The sequence below is a fragment of the Sphaerodactylus townsendi genome, linkage group LG11 (genome assembly GCF_021028975.2).
Source record: "Sphaerodactylus townsendi isolate TG3544 linkage group LG11, MPM_Stown_v2.3, whole genome shotgun sequence".
Classification (NCBI taxonomy): domain Eukaryota; kingdom Metazoa; phylum Chordata; class Lepidosauria; order Squamata; family Sphaerodactylidae; genus Sphaerodactylus; species Sphaerodactylus townsendi.
In genome coordinates this window covers 57,876,548-57,894,390 of record NC_059435.1, presented here as the reverse complement: position 1 = coordinate 57,894,390, position 17,843 = coordinate 57,876,548, and the positions used below count along the sequence as shown (strand labels likewise).

The window sequence follows — 17,843 nt, the reverse complement described above, 5'->3', positions numbered from 1 at the left end:
CAAAGGTGTCCAGAAAGTAAGATATGCTGGACAGTACAGATGACTGGTTCATGTGCCCACTGCTATAAATTTCTACTTGGGAAATGGCTGTCCGTAGTCACCTTATGTCTGACTCACAGCACTTGTTCGTCCTGTTCCTCCAACAATCAAGAAAAATGATCACTCCAAGGGTCACTTCTCATCTGCACCTCCCTTTGCCTTTTCAACAGGGCTCCACACTGTGCTAATTGAGAAGTGCCAGAGGATTCTTTTACAGCAGATAATGGAGCACTTGTTTCTGATGCGTAAAATGTCATTTTAAATGGCAACCTCATCACCAAAATCATCGGGCTCATCCTGCAGCTTTTCACTCATTGTTCATCCACAGCTCAGGTGACACATTTCTGTTCACCCCGATCCATTATCAATGCATGTGCTATATTTTCAGCCAGCCAGGGATGGGACGTTGGAATTCAGGTGAGAATGAACCGTGCCCATTATACGTAGGTTGGAGCATTTCTCCTTGACAGGAATATCTCCTGGTTTAAGACTTTCGCTTCTTCATTGCCCATCTCAAAGTTCTTGATTTTTCACAGTACGCTCTTGAGTTCCGAAATCTGCCTGAAGCTTTTCAGAACACTACAAATATTTTGTTTAACAGCATCCAGCTAATACACGGCTTGATAATTGAGGGAACTTGTTTTGTGAAAGCCTTTCACAGCTGGAATCAATTGGCTGTTGTGGGTTTTCCAGGCTGCGTGGCCGTGGCCTGGTAGTTTTTGCTCCTACCATTTTGCCTGCGTCTACGGCTGGCATCTTCTAAGATGTGTTTCATTGTGACATGCAGTGGTGTGATCCAAAAATTTTAGTAACAGGTTCCCATGGTGGCGGGATTCAAACTGTGGCGTAGCGCCAATGGGGCTGGGTGGGGCACGACAGGGGTGTGGCAGGGCATTCTAGGGCGGGGCATTCCTGGGCAGGGCTGTGGCAAGGACGCAGCTGCTGTGCCAGTCCTTGGGCGGGAAACAAATGCACGCAGGCGCAGGCTGCCACGCACACCAGTGCACCTCCTGCTAGACTGCTTCAAGTTCTGCACGCTACTGTTGAGAGGAGGGGAAAATCACCAATTCGTAACCCCCTCTCGGCACGCACAAATAATTAGTAACCTACTCTCAGGAACCTGTGAGAACCTGCTGGATCCCACCTCTGGTGACATGCCTCTGAAGAGGCCGGCCAGAGATGCAGGCAAAATGTTAGGAGCAAAAATTACCAAACCATGGCCCAGAAAATCCACAGAGCCAATGCTCTCCCTGACTGCTCCATCTCTGTTGGATCGAGACTAAATTTTCTGCTTGTACAAGTAGGGTTGCCAACTTCTAGGTGGGGCCTCACAGTCTTCCAGAAGTACAACTGAAATGCAAAGACAGAGATCAGTTCCCTAGAAGAATACAGCAGCTTCATAAGGCAGATGCTATGCCATTATCCCCCTCTTCCCAAGTCCCCCTCCACCCTCAAAATCTCCAGGAATATCCCTGCCTGGAGTTGGCAATCCTGCATGCAAGGTGCTTCTGTCAGTGGAACAAAATGTTCATGCCTCTGCTCCTTCCTACTGCAACCAACTGATCTCCCCAAAGTACTGCTCATGGGAGACGGGGCTCTTAGGAACAGCATAAGAAGCAAATCATGGAGAAGCAGCAGGAAGCGGGGAATTGGTGGAGATTACCCCACTCCTTCTGTTCATGGAAAATTTAGTCTAGACTCAGCCCTCCGTCCGCAGGAGGGAGGAATGATTATTTCATGCTCCATTAAGCCCTATCACTGCTAACTAATCTGAAAGAAGGAAGGAAATGGCTCAACTACCTCCAGCTGCCTCTCCTGCTTCCTCTTGGGACCACAGGGGGATAAATGATGCCGGGCAAAAGGCTTTGTCAAATAGCCAAAGCCGATCTCCACATTAGCCACCTTATTGTAGAAAGCCCTCCTTCTGTCTTACCGCCCCATGAAATACATATTCTAAATTCTTAGACATTTCTGGTCCTTCCCCTTCCTCCCCAGAAATAACAATTTTGCACACAACTTATGCACATCTGAAAAGATCTCCGAGTTGGCTGAAAAGAGGGGATTTTCACTGTATGAACATTTTGATCCCAGCTGCCATCCCTCGTGTCGGAGTTCAAGCATTCAGGGTGGTGTTCATCATAACAAGCATCCAGCAAAAAGTGTTGGAACAAACATTACGGGACCAGGACTCAGTGTGGAAGAACATCTGCTTTGCAGGTGTAACCTCAGCTCATGAGTTCTGTGGGGCAGTACTTGGAAGGAGTTGCAAAGAAACTAAATTTAAAATGGTTTACTTTCTGAACATATAACATCAAACATCAACATTTAACATCACACTTCAAGGTCCTGTTCAGGTTTCATTTCAAGCCCTTCTAGTTACAGTCTTCTGATATTGCCAAGTCCAATTCTTCCTACAAGTGGGTTGGCTCCTGAAGACTCTAAGGGCTTGGAGAACAGGATTCAACATGATGAAGGTTTCCAGGAGAACTCTCACCCATTACAAACACAAAAAAACCCTTAACAAGGTGTTAAGGGCTTATACAAATCAAGGTCCGAGTCTGGTAGCCTTGTCTCCTCCAAACTACATGAGCTCTGCAGCCTCCTGCTGCTTTGAGTCTCCACCCCTTTCTGGGTCAACCCATTCTGAGCATGGGGGACAAAGTGTCCAGTTCTATCCCCAGCACCCCTTGTTAAAAGGATGAGATGACATGAAAGCAGGGGCGTACCGCCTGGGGGACATATGGGGTCAAAGGTCCCCAGGCTGTGGCCATTTAGTCAAGTGAGGGGCGTAAAATCACTCCCACACTAGTCCCCCTCCCCCTCCCCAGGTCCACACACTGACTTCAAGACCTGGTGCAAAAAAAGTTGTTTGGTCGTGGCGGGGGAGGGTGGCTGCCCATACTGGGGGGTGGGGTCGAAAACTCAGAATTTGCACCGGGTGGGCTACATTTTCCCTAGATACGCCTCTGCATGAAAGATCTGCACCTAAGAATCTGAAAAGTCACAACTGGCCACAGTAGACGATACTGACCTCGGCAGACCAATAATCAGGCTCCATACAAGACAGCTGCACATCGGCGTGGGCGGAATTCCTCAAGTGCCTGTTATCCAGCTGCACTGAGCAACTGGGGACTATTTAGAGACAGAATGTGAGTGGCTGGATTGGACCTGTCTAAACGGGTACGTAGCTCAATGAAAAGATTAGGATTTTAAAGAGCCATCTGTTTACATCCCACATTAGCTGGGAGGATAAACAGAAGAGTGGATCAGTTGCCCACAGCCCCTTTGCCGTCTTGAGCTGACAGTTGCGTGGTGACAACATTGTGCACACATTTTTTTTTGGCAAGGTTATTATTTTATTAAATTTTCATTTCAACCTTAGAGCTCTAAAGCCCGCTTGGGGGAAACAGGCACACAAGTCACAGCCGTTCCTTTTAAAACTTCCTGCAAAGAGGATTTAGGGGGAGAAAGTCGCCCTGCTCAGTCTCCAGTGTGTTATTACAGTGTGCCCAAATTCATGAAATTTCAGGACTTTCAGCTGAGCAAGAATCAGTCAGTTGCTGCATTCACAATCTGTATTTTACAAAATATGCTTGAACTTCCTGGTTTTTTTCCAACCAATTGATGAAAGCAAAGTGTTCAGAAAGGGATTTTTATTTTCTATAATGGTATCAGCAATAATGTATGCTGCCTGAGGAAGGGGTAATGTATAATTCTCCCCACAAAAAACAGTATTTTACCAGGCCTCAGTGGACTAAAAACCCACTCGTAGCCACAAATCTTTGATCCTGCAGAGAGAAAATGACGTAATTTAAAAGGGCAGAATTACTGTAATTGGGAAGCAAAAAAAAAGGCATTGAAAAGTATGATGGTCAGAAATGGCAAAATCAAGGCGGATTTAGAGCTACAATAAATTACAGAGGCAGGGCACGATTGAAAGGAGCAATTATAAAAGGAAAGCACGGAAAAAGAGATACTTGGTCTAAAGAGCAGAGGGGGAAAACACCCTTATTACTGGGCCCATTTACTTCCTAGGCCTGGCTTCTTTTGAAAGGCAGCGTATTATACTGCATTAAGAGAACACACAGCCAAGTAAAACAGACCTTGCAGCTGCTCTATTTTCAGCACACTGGTGTTTTCAGAAATAATTGTTCGATGGTACCCTATTTTGTCTCCATTCACAAAGTGGTTTCAAGTTAAGGTGCCCTTTTGTCTACATCATACTAGTCCATTGTTTCCACACAGGTACAAGGAAGGGGATCCACAATAAAACATCATATACGTGGACAAAGGAACGAGACTGCCATCAGGTTTTTCCGGAGAAGACAAGGGAGGGATTGGCAACCCCTTTGCTTTTACGTACAGAAAAGAATTTTCCACAGCAATATCCTTATTGATTTACTTACTTCATTTGTACCCTCCCATTCTCCCCAATGGGGACTGGGTTGCTAACCACTAGGTGGATTAACCATAATGAAAGTGGGGTAGGCAGAGGCGTACCAAGGGGGAAAGGAGCCCAGTGCACTTGTGCGTCCTCTGCCCCTGCCCTGCCCTGGAACGCCCCCACCCCACCCTGGGACAACCCCACCCTGCCTTGGAACGCCCCTGCCCCGCCTCTGGAACGCCCTCACCCCGCCCCCACAGGGGCACGCACCCAGTGCGTCACGTACCCCCCGGTCCCCTTGGAGCTACGCCTCTGGGGGTAGGTTGCTCAAAGGCTAACAATCCAAGCAAGCACCTGTATGGATTGGATTAGACCAAATGGAAGGAAGGGCACTTATGTATGGCCTCATTGGAAGAAGGCTGGAGAAACATGCTCTGGACAGAAAGGTGAACTGACCAGTTGATGAAATGTATATTAAATCACACACAGTTTATACGTTGCAGAGATTTTAAATTCCAGTTCCAAGGCAACAGAATGAATACAGATCAGTTCACCACATCGCTGGGTGTGTTTTTTAACCAGGTGATTTCTTATCCAACAGTATTTTCATAAAACGGATGTAACTTTTTTCCCACAGTTCACTGAACAAACGGAAAAGGCAGGATACAAATATTTTAAATATATAAATAATTGTGTTATGTCTGGCGAAGACTGGGAGATGGTTTTCTGTATCAATAATCCATCCCTGTTGAAGTTCAGTATGAAGATATACCTTCAGCTACAGAGTTTCTTTGGAAAAAAAAAACAGCTTATCTCCTGGCTTTTTCTTCAGGGCTTTCAGAAGCCAGACACACATACATGTGTGGTTGTTAAAAATTCACTGGCAAGTTTAGTTGGTGCTTTTTTAAAATCAAGAAACCATATCCTGATTTCCTTGAAGTGATGTTGGTTTGTATTGATAATATGTATATAAAATTAATGTTGATTGTAATTAAAATCTTTGGGGGATCCCCCCCCCCATTTTTTGATTTCGCAGAGTAGGTACGCATGCACACATATACCAGGGGCACTGTTTAGAACAGAAAAAAAAACACCCCATACACAACAAACCCAAAATAGTGGCAATAATGCAGCAATGCATGTGGAAGGACAGGTAGAACTAATACCTTCAGCCAATAGCTACAGAGGGAGCCTGCAACTAGGAATGAAGCAACAGCAACTACAGAATAATACACAGACAGCCAGAGTCATCTGTACCACAGCCCTTTAGTGCACATTTAAGAAGCTAGAAAATGTAGGAAGTTTGTCCCTCTGTATTCTCCTACCACCAGAGACTTATGAGGCTACTAAACCAGTGGATGGGAGCTACAGAGCATAGCAGAAAAACAAAATCTGTATCCTCTGCTACTCAAAACAGTGCAATCCTAAGCAAATGCAGTCAGAAATGAATCCCAGAGTAAAAACACCACATTAACAAGCAACCTGCAGAGCCATCCTTGCATTCTCCAAAGTCTACCAAAGTCAGTGACCTCAGGGGGGTGTAACTCTACTTAGGACAGTGATGGCGAACCTATGGCACGGGTGCCAGAGGTGGCACTCAAAGCCCTCTCTGTGGGCACGCACAGAGTCCCCCCCACCCCACACATCTAGGCTGGCCTGGGCCACTGGGCTCGATTATTAGTATTAAACCTAAGACCTAGTTTTGGGGAAGCAATGTAGGTAACCCTGTTAAGTGCTGTTAAACCCCACTGATTTTCATGCGAAGAACTAAAGCGTGATCCTTTACCTGGGTAAGTTCGGTTGCTGGCAATGGGGCTTGCTTCTGAGCAAACCCTCCTAGGGTCATGATTCCCCCGTTGGAAGAGTTGCATGGTTGATTCAAAGCAAAGCCACTGACTACTACCACCAAGCTTACTCCCAAATAACGCACGCCTTGGAGCCAACCATTTTTTTCTAAACTAAAACTTTAGTATTCAGGTTAAATTGCCGTGTTGGCACTTTGCGATAAATAAGTGGGTTTTGGGTTGCAATTTGGGCACTTGGTCTCAAAAAGGTTCGCTATCACTGACTTAGGACAACACTCCAATTCATTTCATTTCCCTCACATCCCCTCTTATAACAGTGAAGTCTAGAAAATTGCAAGATACAGGATTTGTGACTGGGTTGTTCACCTTTCACTACAGAATCCTGCATTCCCAGTAGTGTCATAACGTGTTGTTAATTCCTTACCAAACATTCAATTCATTTGCAAGGCCCACCAGATGATAAAGACAAATCTACTGAGGACATTTACAGTTCATTTAAATATTTATACATCTTTCCTGTAGAATTCACACGAATGAAATGCCAGCCCTTGATATTAACTTTTTAAAAGATCATTGCCAAGTAATATAACTTAGTATCACTTCAGGCAGGCTTTAAATTAGCAAACATTGCTGCCAACTGGATCACAATAATCCTCCATGATAATTATGCTCTGGGATTAGCCATTTGCAATCAGCATTTTTAATTAACTTCAAGGGGAGCTTCAAGGAACAATTCAAAGCGCGACACTTTCAGGGCAGCCTCGCCAAACTACAAAGATGAATCATCATGTATTTGCCTACTTTATTGTAGTAAAGAAACAAAAGAAACTCGAATACACTGAGCACTTTTTTCTCCCTCAAAGAAAGCACAAAACACTGCTCATTTTGGAACTTCCATTCCTATAAATTGGGCTTGCATGATAGAACTTCTGCTGATGGCGCACCAGATAAAGTGTTATTTCAAGAACTTAAGAAGAGCAGATATGTAACCGAAAGGGGAGCTTAAGCCCCGGGCGCTCCTTGGGTGGGGGTGCAGGCAGAACCCCCACCCCGACTGATCCTCAAATGGCAGCAGAAGTGACAGCTGCACTTGCTCCTGCCTGACTCCTCCCCCACCATGTGGAGAGAGAGAGGCAGGAAGAAAAGAGAGCCAAAGGGGACAAGGCCAGAGGAGTATTGTACTTCCCGCCACCTTTTCCTGTGCCCCACCCCTGCTAGCCTCTACCTCCCACCCAAAGCAGGAAGCTGCCGCTATAGAGGACTGGTCTACCAACCATTAAGACGCAACAGTAGACCTGGCAGTGTGTGTGTGTGGGGAGGGGGGCGGAGCAGGTCTGCCAGTTCTTAGGAGCAGGTAGCTGTTCCAGCATTTTGTCTGATACAGTGGCCAACCATCCTTCCCCTGATGTTACTCCTGGCACTGGGATTCCAAGATTTACTGCTTCTGTATGTGGAGTCACCATGGCTAGCAGCCACCAACTTACTCTCCGTGAACCTGTCTAATCCCCCTTTAAAGCATTTTATGCCTGTAGCCAACACTACCTCTTCTGGCAGTGAATTCCCCATTTTAACCTCTCATGGAATAAAGTATTTCCTTTTTGCCCAAGCAGAATCTACTGCCAATCAACTTCACTGGATGCCCCTGAGAAAGAGAGAAAGCTCTTTCTATCCAGTTTCTCTATCCCATGCCTAATTTTACAAACCTCTGTCATAGGGTTTCCAACTTCCAGATGAAGCCTGGAGGTTCATCTTTATGGCATTACACACAGCTGAATACCCTCCCCTCCCTTTCAGGGCTAAACCCACCAGAAATTCCCTAATCTGGAGTTGGAACCTTACTCTGTCATGTTCTCTATTATTTCTTTTATAAACTGAAAATCCCTGTCGTGGCCCAATCAGGGACAGCTGAGCCCAGGGACTCAGAAGACTCTTTGGACAAAGAGCCATGTCGTGAAACAATGCTTCACCTCTAGTTAGAAGCAGTGGAGTTGCAGGAGGAGACAGGCCGTATAGACAGAGAGCCACAGCTGGAAACCAGCATGGAGGCTGTGTTATCAGACTCTGAGCCGCAGCCAGGGACAAGCTCAGGAGACTACCCACTATGGCTTGCTCTCTCCCTGCGTTCCCTGAACCCCATGAGCATGCAGGAGGAGGCTGCATAGTGAGCTGCAGGGCCAAAGATGGAGTGCTCACTCGGCAGCCCTGCACCACCTCGGCCTCAACGGCAGTGTTTGCAGGACCAGGTGCTGATAACCTCCAGCTGCTAGAGCAGTGCCCTGTTAAAAGAGGCTGGGAAACAGGAAGTGGTGTGGAAGCAGCAAGTCTGCTTGCTGCTGCCTGAGCCATGTATGTCTGTGTATTATCTCCTTCATGCTGACCTTGGCCTGGAAACCTGGATTTGTGTTGATCGGATTGCCCTGGTTTGGACTCGGTGTTTGTAAGGACTATTGGTGTTGACCCAAGATTGAACTTTGACTACGGACCATGCATGCATGACTGTCCTGGACTCTTCAACCTTTCCTCATGGGAAAGGTGTTCATCAGCTTGTCTTCTGTACTTTTTCTAGCTCTGCAATGTTCTTATTGAGATATGGTGACCAGAACTGCACACAGTATTCCAAATCATGCCACACCATGGATCTATCCAGGGGCATTATGCTATCAGCTGTTTTCTTTTCAATCCCTTTCCTAACAGACCCCAGCACAGACTTTGCCTTTCTCACTGCAGTGGCATACTGGGTTGACATTTTCATTGAGCTATTTTCTATGACACCAAGTCTCTTTCCCTCTGCTTCTAAACAAGTTCAGAGCCCTTTAGCACAATGTGCATCACAGTAAACATGAAGTGATGAACGTATCATCCCCTTTCTAGTCCCAATGGTATGTCCATTAAAAAATGCAATGGAGAAACAAAGCAATCCCTGCATAGGCTTATTACACAGATAGACCAAGGAAGGCAGGGCTTTGCAGATGAACAGAGAGTTTTCCCCCCACTCAGGCAATTCTGACATTTTTATTCATTCATTCAATTTATAGGCCCCTCTTCCCTTTATGGGTCTGGTCATCTTGTGCCATTTCATATATCTGCTTGATATCACTGGATGCCTGAAACAGGGCAAAAGGACATAAGATGCACTTCCAGTGAATTTAACTCTCTCCAAGCTTAGATCTCAGCCTGCTTTCATCCATTGCACTCTTCTCACTGTGGATTAGATTCTCTCTGCTTCCCAGTAATTCTCTGGGGGTAGCAAGAAGGCACATTTCCCCCACGGGAAATGATGTGGCAACCTCAAGCTGTCTCCCAATGAAGCCCTGGTGGTCCAAAAGACAAGAAAATTAAGCTGCTTCAGGACTAGTCTATTCTTATTTACCTTTATTGGCATAATAACACAAGTTAAATACAATAAAAACCCATTCATACACGTTTGTCAAACAAGACATAATTTGTTTTGCTACCGACTCCAAAATCTCATTGAAATCAACATTCAAGAAATATTTAATTATTAGAGTGTCAGCAACCTCTTCAAGACCCATCAATAAAGGCTCTAGATATTTACTCCTAGACCTATATTATAAAGGGGGCAATACAAAAGAACATGAAGTACGGCATTCCAATGACTACTTTAAAAGTAACCAGGATCACTCCGGCACAGATGGACTGACGGGCATGAATAGTTGCAGAAACAGCCTTAACATTGTACTTAGAAGATCATCATAGATGCAAGTTTCAAAACATCTTACGGATCTTTCTATGTGACTGTGCCACTCAAGTGTATTAATACAAATTTTATCTTGGATGATCATAAAGATAGTCTTGGATGATGGAGATCCAGCAGTCCCTTACAAAGCTAAGGAGAACCCAACCTACATGAAAAGTTACCTACCTCCAGCACCAGCCAGAGCTGATCCCCATCCTTCACATCTTTTTTGTAATAAAGCCCATAAAACTTCACTACGTTTGGATGGTCAGAGAGCGCTTTCAAGATGTTGTACTCAGCTTCAATTTCCTCATCAATGTCCTAGGGCAAGTAAACAGACAGTTAAAAATCACACCTACAAAAACAATCCTCACTGATCCTTTGAGGATCATTTGGTGACTAAATTATCACAAGATATTGAGGGAAGGGAAGGAGAAATGTTATAGTTCAAGCAAAAAATGTGCATAGTTAAAATACTCATAATGTTCTGTGCTAAACAGCTTCAGTGCCTGGGGGAAGATGTTCAGTGGGGGTGCCTGCAGTCTCGCGCTGAAAGGAAAGCAACCAGAGGAAAATAGATACTTGGAAACTTAGCTGAGTTAATGCCAAGTGCATCTGTTGCAACTTCACTGCAAAAGCATGGGTGGTTTTCTTCCTGTGGATCTTTACAGTGCCTGCTTTTAAGCAATAAAAAAAAAACTTTTCATCTAAAGCCGGACCCTTGAATCTGTTGCTCTGCCCTGCAAATTATTCCACTCAGAAATGTCTCAGTGGCATTACTTAGCAACCTTTCTACTTTGATAACATCCAGATGCAACATTTGAGAGCTATTAACAAAATCGCATCGCAAGCCCAGAAGCAAATATCTCAGTGTTAACACAAACAGATGGTAATTATTTGAAACAAACACATGCACACACACAGAGCACGCCACTGATTCTTTGTTCTTCGGCCTCTCTCCAGCCTAGCGCTCCTGAAGGAAAATGGAGCTTCAGACCAAGAGCCTTTGTTGTTTATCGCAATGGCTCCCTCTGCAGACGCTAACTGTTTCTTCCCGTTCAGTAGAAGAAAGGGCTAAGTCTAGTTTATTCAGCCAGAGCAGCTTCTGCAGATTTGCGGGGAGGGAGGATCACGTTCGGTGCCAATGAAGCAGAAATTATTGTTCAGGGGGACATCTGACATCCCTCTTCTCATGTGGCCATACCAGGTGCCCGTCCCCCAGAAAAGGACCAATTTTACAGCAACACCTGAGAGAATGGAAGAAGAACTGGGTAGCTAAAGGAACCAAAGACTGGGGAAAATAGTTTTGAGGCAGCAATGAGGAACTACACCAGACAATGAACAAAAATATGTGGAGTTTTATGATGCTCAGTTCTGTACTAAATGCGAGTTTGCATGCTTGGATGACCATCCCACAAACACAGGGAATATGTCTGACTCTGAATGTACCAAATATGAAAATAAGGCATTACAGAAGCACTCATGCAGAACCTCTGATTTTTGCCATTAGAACATTTTTTTCCTATTTGAGCCCATTTTGGTCCCCTGCCCATCCACATGTGTCCATGAAGGGGAATTATGGGACAGTATGAACAGTATGCCCAATAAGCTTTCAGGGGACCATGTGACGGAATCTGAGGAGAAACAGGAGCTGCCCTGTAGCAGAGCTAGCACTTCTGTTCATGCAGCCAAACCGTGTGCATCATAATCTGCTGAATAGTTCAAGACTAGTTTCTAGCTTGCCCTTGGTGCCGCTGATGCCAGTTTGTTGAATTTTACTTTCTCCCACTTCCCTTTTGTAGCCTTCGGTCTTGGTTCAGAGGCTATGGATGCACCGCTTCCATAAGAGAAGAATATTTAATGTGCAGCTGTGCATTCCTTAGCATTCTGAATGCAAAGCAGTTCTCTCTCATTAGAAAAAGAAAAGAATACGAGCCTCTTTGGGAATGGCATTCCATCAATCCAATTTGGACTTCTGATTCAGAACCTTTACTTTCCTCAGTGACCAATAAGCAGCTTCCCTAGCCTTTTCCCATTGATAAAAGTAGCTGAAAACAACTAAATCATTGAGATGAATGTGGAGAAGAATGACAGAAAACAGAACACTCTCCACACAGGAAGTCCACAAGGTGTTTCGAGGCATTACAAGTTCTCCATTCCTGCAGCCCCTTCTCATCTCCAGAGAGATCTTTCTGGGACCCACTTAGATGAAGGTCAGTGATTTGAGGGGGGGGGGGGATTTATACCTTTCCCAATGGAGCAGCACTTGCAGAAAGGGGATTAATGATTTCATTCTCTGCTCTTTTCTCACTCCAGCCTAACCAACCTGTGCATGCATTCCTCTGTGCAAGTCACACAAGCTTAGAAATTACTGCAAGGAGCAAATAAATTGGGTAAAGCACAGAATGGGAGGATACTACCCACATGCTGACCTTTTGCTAAAACAATACTAGCCTTTATGGATGCTGCTGTGCCACCTTTTGTCAATGGTTGACCTTTTCAAGAGATGTACAGCCAACAGACCATAGAATAATCAGAGAAAGGACACACCTAAATGTCCTGTACTCTGACCCTAAGAACACTGCAAGTTCCATCCACACGTATCCCCACTTTTCCATCATCCAAAGTACAGTAAGCTTCAAGCAGCGGCAAAGATAAACAGAATGCACAAGTAGACTAGCAGACTGGGAACAAACATATATCATTCGTACATATGAACAGCAATTAATACATTCAAATAATCAGCACTTGGGATCAGTCCAGCTGTACTGTGCCAGTATTTGACATGGCTACATTTCTCAGACTAAGCAATCGTTACCACCCATACTGGGATATTATGCAGGCACCACAAACTTCTTGAAAGCAACAAGGGGGTGTTGCTGGATAAAGAAAACTAGTAGAGACAGGCAATAGACCCAACAGGTTATACAGTCAGATACAATACATCAAGAGAGGATACAAGTAAATGTATGAGACATAAGTCACCCCCAATAAAATGGCCTTGACATTTATTTTAAGTGTCATGCATTTTGGCTGTGGGGGAGTCCCATTGTTGTGGGATAGCGAATAAGAAATCATTCTTGTACGTATTTCATGTTCCAACTCGGTCAGTCACGTGGGGAAGGGGTGAGGGGGCACCCGCCCCAGGCAGCAGGAACGGGGGGGTGGGCAGCAGAAGGTTATATAAAGAAAAAAGATGTGTATGATATATGGGTGGCATCAATTTGTACTTTTGCCCCACTTCAAAAAATGTGGATCCAGTTCTGAACCTGGTGTACCAATGGAAATCCAAGAAGGGACTCCTGGTTTGAAAAACTTCAATACGATACAAGGGAAGAGGTAGTGTCTTATGTACTCTGGTGTGACATAATTAATGCCATATTTTATTGAATCTGGGTACAGTAATGTTGTGTAATGGTGTTCAGGAATTGGTTCTAAGATTTATTGTATAAATGCTTTTTAATAATCTGCATATGAGAAGTGCAAGCCATAGATAAATAAGTGCCAGTTCTGACCCATATTTTTGATTGTGCTGATACACACTTGTGAAGAAAGCAGTAATGTGACCTCATTAACCCACAGTAGTCTCCCCGTTCTGTTCCAGAAAAGCTTTGACTTTTTGAGAAGATAAACTAGCAATGCAGTCCTAAACAGAACTATACCGTACTAAGTCAATCAAAGACAATGAGCTTAGAAGGCATATCTCTACTTAGGACTAAATTGCCAAGTATTTAAACTATTGTATTCAACCTTGTGTAGAATGCATTGCCATGAAAATCCATGTGTTCCTGTATACACAAATGGTTATAAACTGTGTGAATATTTATGAATGCCTAATCTATCATACTGTCACATTAATCTGGGGAAACTCCAATGTGTCCACCCTTTCTGGATACTTTACATGAAGATGACTGACTCAGCGTGATCTTGACTCATTAGGACAACTACCCATATGCTCCAAGTTAGTGCTTATGTTAGCCAGCATAGTTCTAGATATATTGGTATGCAGAAATATCAGTTTATCTTTACTAATTTTTTTAAAAACAACCACAAACTGCCATGCCCCCTTCCAAAAACACCAAACCTTACGAAGCGTTAGATTTAGAACAAAATAATTTATATTGCACATTTTGTTTGGGCTGCTTATTTTGATAACAGTGCAAGGAAAGTGGGGGACAGTCACAGCTATTAACTTAAAGTTGCTTACGTGAACTGGATCCAAGATTTTGACCGCAGCTTTGCTCCCATTTTTCTTGTTGAATACCTTAAAAACTTTGCCATAGGTTCCTTTGCCGATAGTCTCAGTTATTTCCCAGGTATCCGAAGGATCGGGAAAGCTATCAAATGTTATTGTTTTGCCAGATAAGGGCATCATCTCAAATATTAATCCCTAGAAACAAAACCAAAATTTATGCACTGAATCCATCATTATTAAAAGCTGAAACTCAGCAGGCAAGGACACACACTCGTAGAGTCGGCATTCTCATTTTACAAAAAACAAAACAAAAAACTCACCAAGACCAGGATGGAATATGGGCCATTATAGCCACCCTCTGACTGCCAACTAAGTTAGGAAATTCCTGGAAATTTGAGGATGGAGGCTGCAGTGGCATAATGCCAAGGGGACAGGGGTGTGTGATGCCCTGGGCGCACGCCGGTACAGAAGCATAACAGGGGTATGGCAGGCGGGGGCGGAGCAGGAGTCAGTTCCCCCTCACTCCGGCCCTGGGATTCTGTGGCGGGATTTGGGGAAGGGAGAGACTTTAGTTAGGTATGATATCATGGAGGCCAACCTCCAAAGCAACTGGTTTCTATTGCCTGAAAATCAGTTGTAATTCCTGGAGATGTCAGGAGTCACCTGGAGGTTGGCAACATTATACCACTCTACTCTTCTTTTCCTCTCCAGCCACATCTTAGATTGCAGGAGCCTTGGGAACAGGAAACCATCTATTCATGCTTACCAATCTCCATAAAGCACTGAATAATTTACCTTTGTGTTTGGAAGATCTTAATCCTGCCTGTCCACAAAAAATATTTTCGGAGACAGTTTACAGGTTAAAATGACACAGTAACAACAAAATGTGATGTAGACATTAAAAACGATTAAACACAATAAAATACAGACTAAAAGTAGCATAGAACACACCATACAGCAGTTTTTTTTCTAGAGTTGGAACCCACTAAGCCTTGATGTGCCCCGAGTTGTTTCAAGCTTCAGTGGGGACAACCAGCTCTTTGAATAAGGCCTGGAAGCAAACTGGTAGCAAGACAGCTGACTAAGAATTAGAGAAATGTGTTCCCTCAAGGCACTGCCTATCAACAGATTAGCCACCACATTTTGCACCAACTGAACCTGCTGAACACCATAGACAGTCACCCAAAGAGCAACTTATAGTAATCTATTATGGATGCGACCAGAGCAGTCGAGGCCAAATTTTGCCCCTCAAGGAAGGAAGGGTCACAATAGGTGCAACTACTGAAGCTGGTGAAAGACACTAAAGTTACTGTATAGTGAAAGGAGTTCTGTACATTTACCCTCCCAGATCTAACAGCACATTAGAACAAAAAACCTGCTCCTTTAGAAGCTGTGGAACTCCATTCAGACTAAGTCAGTTCTTGGATATGGCTGGCTAATATCAACTCCATTGGATGGACTTTGCTTTTTTGGCCATCATATAATCATTAGTGTAGTCACTGGCCTCTAGTCAATGGTTCAGAGAAACAGAGGGTTGTCATCTGCATATTGACGATAACTTACTCCAAATTCCTGAACGTTCTTACCCAATGGGAATAAGATAGAATCCTCGTAGCATAAATGCAGCAAGCAGTAAAGGCAGTAAGCAGTAACCCCCCAGCCCTACCTTCTGAAACTACCACATGAGAAAGGAACTCCCAGAATACAATACTCATCTCAATTTCTGCTAATCAGATTGGAAGGATACCAAACCTGAGAGTATCAAAAGCTACAGAAAGATCCAGGAATATCAACAGGGACACATTCTCCTGATCTCTTTCCTAGTGAAGGTAGCCCGCTAAGGTGACTAAGGCGGCTTCCAGACAGAGATAGAATTGTGTGGTGTCCATGTCCCCATTGCTAGTGTGACTGTAGATTAAGCACAGCAGCAAGGGGCGTCCACATAAAAGCTTTCCCCACAAATCACCTGCTCCAATCCCCTCTGAAATGGCAACCAGGGCGTTTGCCATTTTAAAAAAAACAGCACTAGAATACCATGCATGCTCTTTGAATTCCCAGTTTTTTTGTTTTTCTATAGCCTCAAGCTTTACAAAGATATGCTTTCCCCCCTACATCTCTGCAAGGGAAAGGGCTGAAGACTTACTTTGGATTTTTAAAAATGAAAGCTGAACATTCAATATGACCTGGTGAGAACAATATGGATTTTAAAAAATCAAAGCCCCCTGCCATGACAGGGGAAGGAAATGGCCGCTGAAGGAATACAATCAAAGAAACTGGCTCGCAGAAAACAATTCAACCCATACAGCAGCCTTCCAGGCATTACTGTGATCTTCCACAAAACTTTGGAGCAAAACAGACTTGGGAAAAATCAAATAAAAGTTGCAGATGCCCCTGGAGGTACATAAATAAACCATGACTCTATGGGAAAGCAAGAGGGAAAAAACTTTCCTAAAAGCATTAAATGCAGGACAGATCCCCAGTACAGAAATGTCTCAAGCAGACCACTTACAAGACTGTGACTGAAATTAGATCAAAAGGGAATAATATAAACAGCCTCATCATAATCTGTCTCAATGGGAGAGGGCGGTTTAAAAATCTAACTATTTAACAAACAAACAAACAAATACAAGGAAGACGGGGAATGTCCTGCCACCGCTTATCCAAAAAGGAATTCTGGATACCGGCTATTCAGCAATCATGGTTAATATCCTTAAGATTCCAATGAGACTTTTTTAGAAAGCATTTTACATCTGCCTCCAATTCAACTGGCTCTACTTCCTCCTTCAAAGCTGCATTTTCTTTCTTGCCCCTAGTCAATTAGATCCCCTATGGCTAGCAACTTGTCTACAATAATTGAACTCACGCAAGCAATTTTGATTAGATGAAGCTCCGATAACATTCCAAGATTGAACTGTCAAACATGTGGCGTCTAAGACAATAGGCTGCAGACTGTTTGGGGTCTAAATCACAGGAAGGGTAATTTAAAAGCTCTCTTACTTATGGGAACTATTCTGCTGGATGGCTTTGTGCAGTTGCAATGGTGGCAATAGTTCACTTGGCTGGAATCACCATCACAAGGCGATGGGCTCTTGTTGGTGCACAAGTTTTCCTCTAATTGCACGGGTCTCCCTAATCATTGCAGTCTTCACTAAACCAAGGAGTTTGGACTCTGTGGGACCAAAAGAGGACACAGGCGCAATTATGTCAAGCAGTCAGGAAATCTCCAGATATCAAACTGGGCTTTGAAAGAATTTCCTGCCATAGCAGTTCATTATATAATCATCCAAATCTACCAGCCTACAAGCTATATAACAAATTAAACGGATCCTCGGTCTTGTAGAGGTGAGAAGTAAGCAGCCTAAACCCCATGAGATAACCATCAGTCCATGACAATCCATGGACTTCCTTGGTGGTCTCCCATCCAAGGACACACTAGGGTCAACCCTGCTTAACTTCTGGGATCTCACAAACAGAGCGAGCCTGGGCCATCCAGATGAAGACATTTAAAATATATTCTTGTATAAAATGATAAAATGATTTTGCCATGATCTTTCTAAGAGTCACATTTGTATCTTGCCTGTCCTTCAAGCAGCTCAGGTTGTTCTTCCACCATTTTATTCTCAACAATACCAATGTGAGGTAGGCTAGGCCAGGAGCGATTGACCCAAAGTCCCATAGTAAGGTTGGTAACTATGGCCCCTTCCGCACACGCAGAATAATGCA

At 44.0% G+C, this 17,843-nt stretch overlaps 1 protein-coding gene across 8 annotated transcripts in view; it reads right to left on the bottom strand.

Moving 5' to 3' along the window:
- MYO3A (myosin IIIA) overlaps positions 1-17,230 on the bottom strand; it is a 107,599-nt gene extending 90,369 nt beyond the window's left edge. For 5 of the 8 annotated variants that reach the window (XM_048511333.1, XM_048511335.1, XM_048511334.1 and 2 more), the window contains exons 1-2: positions 14,133-14,315; positions 10,112-10,246 (exon numbers count right to left, since the gene is read on the bottom strand). In XM_048511333.1, coding sequence (XP_048367290.1) covers positions 10,112-10,246; positions 14,133-14,300 — 303 coding nt within the window. In that variant the 5' untranslated portion in view covers positions 14,301-14,315. Of the gene's footprint in view, positions 1-10,111; positions 10,247-14,132; positions 14,316-17,117 lie in introns of those variants that run through there. The other 3 variants (XR_007245781.1, XR_007245780.1, XM_048511339.1) reach the window with 3 other exon arrangements.
- Positions 17,231-17,843: the final 613 nt, after the last annotated feature.